At 37.0% G+C, this 10644-nt stretch overlaps 1 protein-coding gene across 1 annotated transcript; it reads left to right on the forward strand.

Moving 5' to 3' along the window:
• The first annotated feature begins 414 nt into the window (after window positions 1-414).
• Window positions 415-5455, forward strand: LOC113047922 (conserved oligomeric Golgi complex subunit 5-like). Its single transcript, XM_026209309.1, has 6 exons — window positions 415-492; window positions 687-826; window positions 1328-1385; window positions 2030-2084; window positions 2271-2340; window positions 5309-5455. Exons 1-6 carry the CDS (start codon window positions 444-446, stop codon window positions 5435-5437), a joined length of 501 nt encoding a protein of 166 aa, XP_026065094.1. The 5' UTR covers window positions 415-443; the 3' UTR covers window positions 5438-5455.
• The last annotated feature ends 5189 nt before the right edge of the window (window positions 5456-10644 follow it).

Genomic DNA, 10644 nt, shown 5'->3' on the forward strand with positions numbered 1-10644 from the left:
TGGAGTAATGACATTAAAATTAAGCTTTGATCACAGGAATAAATTATACTTTAAACTATATTAAAATAGAAAAGCGTTATTTTAAGTTGCAATAATATTTCACAATATTAAGTTTGTTTCTGTAATTCTGCTCAAATAAATGCAGACGTGATGATATAATTTACATTCAGGTAAATATTCACATGCGTAGTAGTTTCTCACTTCCCGTGTCAGTGTTGGTGGGTGTGTTTAACCTTTGAACTTGTGTCCACGAGAAACGAAATTAGCATGTATTTACAATTATCACGTGATAAATAATTGAAGACAATCTAAAATTAGTTAAATTTAGCATTAGCAATAAAATATGTCTTGTATTAAACTATATGAAAATATTCATAACCAATCGCCGTCGCGCTCCTTCCCATGTTGTGACGCAGGAATTCTACGTCACTGATGAAGTGGCAATGATGGAGGCTAGTCCGGAATCAACAGCGAGTTCACTGCTGAAATCTGGTAAATCCAGTTTAAATATGATTTCTCCTTCTGATATGTATATGTGTATGTGTTTTAGACGTTTAGCAGGATAATTAATCACCTCGATCGGCACCTTTAGCTTCGTTATTAGCACTTAACTCAGTGTAACCGGATCTACAGGCAGCGCGCGCTCCTCTTATGCGTTTTACAAATCCTGATCCTTTTCCTTCCAGAGTGCTACACCGATTTCCTGAAAGAGGATTTTGATGTGAAGACGTACACAGCTCAAGCCATTCATCATGCTGTCATTGCAGAGCAGCTGGCGAAGCTGGCAGAGGGCATCAGTCAGCTGGACAAAGAGCTGCACAGCCAGGTAGAAACACACCTGTCCGGATGAGACACACCTGGAATGCGAAAATTTTGGAAGCTCCTTGCAGAATCTGTGAAAATGTGAATAATTTGAACAAAATAAGAGAGAGCGTACTAAATGCATGTTATTTTTTATTGTTTTTTTTTTTCATGCAGCAATTTATTTTGGTCTTGTGGACTAAATGTAAACATGTTTTATGTACAAAATCTTACTCAGGACAGTACTAATTAAAAAATATCATGCTTTTAGTATGATCTCGCTTATTTTTTAGTTTTCACAAGTTCTCCAAGGGTTCCCAAACTTTCGAATGCCTCTGTACACCTGTCTGGATGAACAGCTCTCAATGCAGATCTGTGTTAGGGACATTGAACATCAATTTAGAAAGTGCCTTAATGCTTCATAGGTCACATCTAAGCACAGGAAACTACATGAATAATAAAAACATACCAAGTTAGCACACATTATAAGTTGAATAGCAATATTATGTTTGTTTTTTTATCACAGGTTGTGGCCAGACATGAAGATCTGCTAGCTCAGGCAACCGGGTTCGAATCTCTCGAAGGTAATTCTTCATTATCTGCTTCACATTTTAAGCTTATGCAATCTTAGAATATTAGTTTCCAAACCAGTGAAATGGTAGGAAACGGCTAGATAAAAATGGCATGGAGTGAGATCACATATGTAGAAGTTGCAGTGTGCAATTTTCCCCTTTCTAGTACATCTACAAATAGTTTTCTTCTGGGAAATAACTGACAACTTGCCTATAGATGTTTCCGCATTATAATCTGGGATACTGAAACGTTGTTAATATTAAAACACTGATGCCATCCCCTGCAAGGACTTCAGATGATGCCAACTCTAAATCAACATATGAAACTGGCAAATTGCAAATTCATTATGATTGCAACGTGTAATCACAGGTTTTCTTAAAAGAAAATGCAAAGTTAACCAACTGCTCGAATTGGACATTGACACAGTCACCTCTGATAAAAGATTACTTTTAATTATAATCTAGAATGTAATCTGTAAAGATGCTTTGAATTGATATGTATCGTGAAAGCGCTTTCCAAATAAATGTGAATTGAATGCACATGCAGTTTTGCAGCTGTCCACCAGGGGAGTCCCTTGTCACATCTCCAGTTCTTGCTCAGTGCATGTAGTTTAGCTCTTTCTGAGCATGGACTTGATTGGTGTTTTTACTTCCAGGTGTCTTACAAATGATGCAGACCAGGATCGCAGCTCTCCAGAGTGCTGTGGACAGGTAAATGACTTCATTAAAAGCACTGAAATGGTCCGTGTTTTAAAAGAAAGTGGTGGTCATGTGCATAATTAATAGAAATCTGTGCTATTTGTGTACTATAAATTAAAAATTGCATGCTCCAATAAGTCAGATGCTTTGTAGTATTTTATTAATGCATTTCTGATATCTCTCTGCTTTCTTTCTCAGGATAAGAACTAAAATCGTTGACCCTTATAATAAGATTGTGACGCGGACAGCCCAGCTCGCCCGCTTACAGGTTATTTTATTACTTTTATATCTGCTTCTGTCTTGTCATGTCTCTCTGTCTCTGAGAGACATTCTGCAGAACTATTATATCTTCATTGTCCTGCTTTACAAACACTGCACGCTTTCACTCAGAAGCTTGATTTCCATGTTTATTGGCTCACCATCTGATATAGATACAACCCTGTCTTCACAACTGTTTGCAGTCATGACAGATTCTGTAATACACCATGCATGCACAAAAAAAAAAAGAGAAATGCACACAAACAAAAAGAGTAATTCTGGTGAAACAGATGTTTTTGAATACTGATTTGTGATTATCATCTATAATGAGATAGATTTTCTAAATATTTGAACACATCTAAAAAAAAAAAATGATAATTTGAATAAAAGTAAATGGATTTTCAAAATTTTACCATATCAATTTTTTTTTTTACAAATATATAAGTTGTCTTTCAGAAATCTTTTAAGAGTGTAATTGGTATGACCTCATATATCTCTTAAAGGAATAGTTATTATTTATTCACTCTCATGTTATTCTAAATCCATATACTTTTGTTTCCAAAATGGAACATTAAAGTAGTATCTCTATGAATAAAAAAAAAAAAAAGTTCATAGTGCCTGTGTTGCCATAATCCAAATCTTCCGAAGCTTGTATGTTCTACCTTTACTGTACTTCTTGTTCTTTTCGTAACTTGACAGATGTGGTCACTATGTGCTGTCATGGTAAAGTTCAAAACATCTATTCTGTCTGAAGGAAAGTCATTTGTGCACCTGTGGGGAAATAAAACCTGTTTCTCTGCTGTTATCTGACTGTTGCAAGGCAAGAAAAATGCACGCTTTCATCATGTTAGCTTTCTGCCCTCGGTTCACATCATGTCATCATGAGTGAAGCTTCAAGTCTGCAGAAAAAAATAAATAATAATTTGGACCTGGAAAGTAAGGGCATCTATAAAATACAGCTAAACGAAATACAGCTGTGGGTATGAAATGTTCCCATTTACTCTCAAAACCCCTTTCTGCTCCTTTTCTTGTGCGGCTTTTTTGAAGCATAGCACCATCACAAACTCCAAGATGATCCGTCAGTGGTTTGCTGAATGTTTTGCATTTCACAGGGGAAAAATATATACATTTGTTGAGTATGTGGCACATTAGGAACCTAATATATATTTTTTTAATTTATAGAAGAATTTAATTTGTTTAAAATGTGAAAATATTTGGTCCCTGTAAGAATATTTTTTTCACTAGTGTGCTTGAATTATTAGTGGAAATTGGGCATGCATCACTATTATTATTACTTATACAGTATAATATATATATATATATATGTGTATATATATATATGTATATATATATGTATGTATGTATATGTATATATGTGTATATATATATATATATATATATATATGTATGCATATGTGTCTACATACTATACTATGTTTTATGTATATGTTTTTTATTTGCAAACAATAATACAACGTTAAAAACAAGTCAGATAATTTGATTAAGCTTTGAAGTATCTTTACCCTAGAAGTTAAGTCTCAAACTGATCTAAGGTTTATACCCTAAACTACCCTTCAAGAAAAAGCTCAAATGTGCTTTTGTTATATAGTTGATTCTTGTCTAAAGGTATGTCAGTGTGGTTTTATTGTTTAAACTTGTTTACGTGTCCATTATTAGAAAAAAATATGACAGACTATTTTGTAGTTGTATAATTTATTCTTGTGTCTGACTATATCTGATGGCACAATCATTTATTCATTCCATGCGGTCTCTATCCGAGTCTGTCCTGTCCTTGCCTTGAGCAACACATTTTAATGTATTTTTTTTTATTCCCCGTAAGAATAAGACCAGACCTGAGGAGAGGGACACAGCTGAAGTTTTTTCTTGTTATCCTTTTGTAATTTTTCCATCATGATATCTGACGCACTGTCAGTCTGTCACAGACACACACACAGAATCAGCTGCACCTATTCACCTAAAACCAGAAAACAGTGACCTCTACGAGTCCTTCATCCTCCTGCGGTCTGCCCACAGGCTTGATCGTCACCACACTATATTCTTTATTAAATGTGTAGCACAGTTGCATGTTTTAAGCACAAATGCACTGGTTTAAATTATTTTCCTATTTCTTTTATATTGTCGTGTCTGTTTGCTGTTAAGGAGTAAACAAAATGTTTATTAATGCCTTTATGTGTGTGAAATGCATTGAAAATGAATTGAGAGCTTATTCCAGTGCTAAAACAACCCAGTGAGATGATGCACATCCTTCTCCTTCATTTAAATAATACACAGTTGTCATAAAGCACCACTTACAAATTCATTAGTTCAAGATTTGTGTGAAAGTAAATTATGCTATTATCCTATTGACGGTTTGGTAGGCTTTTCAAAAAGACCCCTGAGTCTTGATTATATTTTGATCTCTAGATGAACCTCCTGCAATTTAGTCTTCCAGACTAAAATTATAAGTTTGATTGGTAAACCACACTTTTCCTTAAAGGCACAGTTCACCCAAAGATGAAAATGGTCATCATTTGCTCACCCTCTGGTTGTTTCAAACCTCTATGAGTTTGTTTCCTATGTTGAACACAAAAATGTAACCAAACATTTGCTGGTAGCCATTGACTTCTACATATATTTATATATGAATGATCTTCTTTTGTGGTATCTTTATTTTTGGAGGAACTATCCCACACCAATCCACACTATTTATCCTTCTTGTCTGTAGCACAAAATGTGTTTTACGAGGGGTATTAATACCATGATTTTACACTAGGAGCATGAAATATGGGTAGCTAATATCAGATTTCCAGTTTCATTGTAGGTACCATCTCTGTCATGAAAACTAACGGTTGCCATATGATATGATATCACTTCATCATAATGTGGGCATCACAGATTTGCTTGTGCTGGCTGTCACAGGCCCATAAGTCACCGTGCTAACACAGGAATGAGATGTCTTCTCTTATTCTGGCTGGCAGGTGGCGTGTGACCTGTTGAGGAGGATTATTCGTATCCTGTACCTGAGCAAGCGACTGCAGGGGCAGCTGCAGGGGGGCAGCAGAGAGATCACGAAAGCTGCCCAGAGCCTCAACGAGCTGGGTGAGTGACCTACCACAGCCTTTTCCCACTGGATACATTAACCTTTCATGTGAGGAAACCATAAGAACCTGGATTTTTATAAGTGTACATATTCCTAGTTATTGCATTTTTATTTTTGCTTATAGGATTGGGTTTTTTGAGCATTTAGCGACGATGCATTTTGAGCTCCTGTTTTCTGGCCACTTATTACAAAAGTTATCGTATCCTCCACTTTTGTGTGAATGCCGTTATTTCAGTCTTGCACTGTTTCCAGGTCGCCCTGTTCTTGTGGCCTGAATGTTTTGCTGAGTTTGCTACGCAGGTGCGAGGACTGTCTGAAACTGGTTCTGAAACTGTGTGACCTGCTTTGGAGATATTTTTGGTGTCGCTTCATTGCAACCCCGTCGATTAACGTCTGACCCGAATAGCACTTACGAGGGACATCACCGTTCCAATAGTGACCTGAGTGCATTATAATAATCTCATAGAGCTTAAAGTTGACCCCGTTTATTTTCTCAGTGCACGCTCCAGGTGCTATTGGTGACGTCAGCCCTCAACCCTTCTCGTGTCATAAAGCACCTTTCCCGATCCGGTCAATTCCTGTTGCATCGAATTAAAGCCTGTCCCATGTTGAAAATCCTGTTTCACTAGAAAAGCCACATGTGAACTGAGTTGAGACGGTGTTTGATGTTGACTTTAGGGGTGTTGAACTGATTGTCAACCATGTCGTTTTAGGACACTGGCATATTATTGTCTGGAATCCATGTTGTTGTGGACATCATCTGAAATGTGAAACTTGTTTTCGGTCATGGCTTTAATGGCTGTAATATCAGATTCATATCGACTCGTACTCTGTTGACCCTTTGTTTGTACATTTGCCTAGATGTCATATTGAGAGATAAATAGCGCAATGCAAATCAAGTTTGTGTGACAGTTAAAACACATCTTCATTATTGAGTCCCAGGCCCTGTGGGATAGATTCCAGTGAAGACCAGCTTCTTCGTAGTTTCTATTTGCATATTGTTTTCAAATGAAGCTAAATCAAAGCAGGTGAACAGAAGTTTCCCATCGTGTTATGGAGGGCATGCTGAGTTTTGCATTCACCACTTGCATGAGCTCTGTTTTTTGAGTTGCTTTGTTAGCATTTCAGTTATGAGTTTTTCTACGGACTGTGTTGGCAGTAGCTCCTTTAATTGAGCTGTAGTCATATTCTCTTTGTGACAGAATATGATTCAGTAATATGTTTTCCATCCACTGAATTATTTATCATGTCAAAGTGAGGGTCATGTTTGGGTTCTTCTCACCCAGCTAATGGATTACAGAGACATCTTTGCATTAGCGTCACCATCCAAGACGAGACAATTAGACTGCACTAACAGCACCTGTCCTTCTTTTCACGCGGTGCTCCGCTTTTATGCCTTCCCTCCACCCCTCGAGGTTTAACATGAACAGCCAGGGTCTGATATGATATCATTATCTGTATGTGCGTCTCTCTGGCTTCCAGCGTAGAATGCGGTCTAACAAATCTCCCATTAGGCAACCTGTTTTAAAATATATACTGCCTTACACTAATAGCAAAGCTTTTTGTCTGTAGGTTTTAACAGCGTTTGTGGTGTATGCTAGATCACAGTTTTCCAGATACAGCAGGATGCAGCTCTGAAACTGTAGAAGCAATTAAACTGCTTTCTTTGTTTTGAAGTCTGTCTCTGTGTAGTGCACGCTGTCCCAAGAAACCTGACGAGGTGCAGTTGGACAGTGACTGGGTCGAGCTTCAGAGTTTAAGGAACTGCTGATAGCATCATGCTTTTGGATTGTAAACAAGACAATCAGTAAATGATAATGGACCATTTTAGGTTTAGTGACCCTTTTTTGTGTTCCTGTAGCTCAATTGGTAGAGCATTGCACTATTAAGCGCAAGGTTGAGGGTTCGATTCCCCGGGAACACATGATAGGTAAAAATTGATAGCCTGAATGCACTGGAAGTCACTTTGGATAAAAGTGTCTGCTAAATGCAATGCATAAATGTAATTTAATTTAGGTTTAATTGACCAATCGCTTTCCTGTTTACCATAACTGTATGAGATGTTAGCTGAGACCTCATTGTGTTCCAGCGTAGTGTTGATCGGATGGACAGCATATGGGTCAAAGACGTTAAGATGTCCGCATCAAGAAAAATGTACAAAAGTGATTTTGTGTCTATAGAAAGCACATTAAATGTTAGTAAAATGTCTACTTTTAAGGTTTTAAATACGTTTTTGGAGAATAAAATGTCATAATTTGGTTGAAATAATGTTACAACACAATATTTATGCAAAAATTCAAACAACATGCTTATTCTGACGTGCACTTATTAAAATATCTAAATGAATAATGGAGCATATTAAATTTTATTGTGTTTTAAATTAGTACAAAATTCTTACTGACAAATGGGCAAAACCTAGGATAGTGGCAAATGTTAAAAATGTAAAATTACAACTCATTAGTATTTGGGGTGAAAGTAATTAGTCTTTTAATATGTCATAAATTGATTTTTGTTGTAAATATGCATGACAAGATTGTTACACTGAATGACATTTTACTGGGTGTCTTCTGTAAATCAGGGGGAAATGTATGATATTTATTTTTTGTTCCAAAAAACAAAAACAAAATTGAAATTAAATAAAACAGAAAACTTTTTGCATTTTTTGGGGGGAAAACTACAACAGTTTAAAGCAGTATTACACTTTTTTTTTTAATGCTTAAACACTTTTTCGTCTTTGACCCATATACCTTTTTTTTTTACTATCCAACTTACCATTGTGGCATTAAATCAAAAGACTCAAATCTTCTTTGTCATTAACTTTATAAGCCATTTGTTATTTTCATGGTTTATCTCACTGCGTACACAAGCCTGAAATAGATTGAATTATTGTGATCCTTAGTAACACAATAATGACAGCTCACCATCTTGCTAACATGATTTATGAATCCCTTCCTAGCAATGTAAGGTTTGGATGGGCAGCCAGATGCACTGATGAATAGTTGAACTCTAAATGGCTTAAGGAGAAGATTGACTAATGCAGAGGAAGAGGTGAAGGTGTTTTGATTGGTGGAGGACACGCGTGTCTGCTGTAATGAGACGATTGGAGTGAGAAAACATGGACAAACTGAAGGAATCAGGCTGTTATTGGGGAAAGTAAATCTAAGTCAGATAAATGTCAAGAGCTGAGGACTGACAGGAAGAAAAGTCTGTCTGTTTGGCAGACAGTTATCGAGTAAATGTACTTGCATATCCCATCTTGTTACCTCATATATTTAAATAATATTGCATATTAAATGTACAGTATTCTATTACTGATCACTCATCTAAAACTCCCATGGTTCCTTGACTAAATTTGTCTATTTACAAAGCAAATGGCTTTCAGAATAGTGGACAGATATAGCTATACCTAACATTCAGTACAGGGGATTTAATTCTGTTTGTTTTCTACACCACCTGAACTACTTGGACTCAATGACTCACTCCTATGGGAATATATGAGTGACATGTGGATGTTGCAAGGCAAGAGGAATAGATTGAGTGAATGAAAACGGACAGTGGAAAGGTAAGGATGCTCCAGTTAACAGGGGTATGCTTTATCCTCTTTGTGGTTTGGCTGTGGATATGGGGACAGGCAAAGAGAACATTTGACTCTTGAGTACTGCTCAAAGAAGATTTGATCCTTTATTTTTAGGGGTGTTGTAGTTGGTGTTGTGTAAAACAAACAAAAAAGCTAAATCAAGGTACATGTAATAGTAGCAATACCAGGCAGTTCAGCATTCTTAACCTCTTTTTATTGGCGTTAACAATGAAGCAGTACTTGACTGGGTGTTTTCAGGCCCTGAACACGACTTGTAAGCAGAGCCGGCCAAATTTTGGTAGGCCTTTTTATTTGTTTTTTACTGGCAGAAGTTTTTTCCCTATATGCCTCTCTATACAGCTTGTTTACTGCAAAATTATAAAGCCTCCATTCACGGCCAGCCCCGAACCTTCGGTCAGTCATCAAAGGGCAACAGCTGCACAGGCTTCTGTATGATCCGTTACATACGAGGATGGCTTTAAGGACTATTCGAATTTGCCATGTGACTTCTTAAGAGTTATCCGGGAGTACATCACAGCTAAAAGTTACCATTTTGCCCTTGATATTAAAGCATAGCACCACGGGATAACTGGGACTCGTGTACAGCATTAACAGATGGACAGATTTTCTCACATTGTGCATGTTTTATTACAGTAACTCCTACAGTATACTTCATAAAAGACATGCATCAATCATGCTCTTCGGCTCTCACTTTCTCTTGTTCAACACAGTGTGTGAGCTCTAAATACGGATCAGCTGCTGTGGCTCTGACCCTTTATCTATCTGTAGATAAACTCAAGAACGTATGATTGTTGAACAGTCACTTGATGATACGAGCTGAACATTAGTCATGTTTATTTCCAAACACTGCAACAATCCGTAATGAACTGTCAGATGGGTTTTCAATCAAGTTTAAAGCCTACCCAACTGAGATGCGCTTTGGATACCTGACAAGTTATTTATTTATGCAAGTTATCATCCAACACAATTTGCATCCACTTCTGAAATTGATCAGTTAAACCCATTCAGTGGCATGACTTCGCCCCTTATACCGAACAGTATGTGACCTTTTGTTGCTGCAGTGCAAGAGGTGATTATTTTTTTCTAGCCTGCCAAAAGATACAGTTATCACCCTCTAATCAAGTCTAACCCATAATCAAACACCATCAGCTTGGTGTGTCTAAAAAGGTCAAGTATTTAGAATCAACACCTTTTCATTGACACTCCACATCCACTTCATTCCCCAGCAGCTTTATTGGACGATATGCAGTGTACCACTTCCCTCATCCCCATAAAAAGATATGATTTTATGCCAACTGGCCATGCAACTGATTTTGAAAGGAAGCAGACTTTGCTTTGTAAGAGCACCCTGTTACATGTTGACCTGAGTAATATAGCCATCTTTTTCCTTTTATTGCAGGGTAGAGGGCAGGTAATATCCACTTAATGAAACTCATAGCGTGAATTGTTAACAGTGTTTATCTTATATTTTGCACCAGTAAAAATTAAGGTGGTTGCAGCGCAAAGAGAACAAAGACATATAACCACTTTCTCTACAGAGTCAAAAAAAAAAAACTATGGCACGTAATTATCACAGTTGTGTAGGGTTCTTCTTGATGGCAAAAAATCTTCAGCTC

The sequence above is a fragment of the Carassius auratus genome, chromosome 29 (genome assembly GCF_003368295.1).
Source record: "Carassius auratus strain Wakin chromosome 29, ASM336829v1, whole genome shotgun sequence".
NCBI lineage: Eukaryota > Metazoa > Chordata > Actinopteri > Cypriniformes > Cyprinidae > Carassius > Carassius auratus.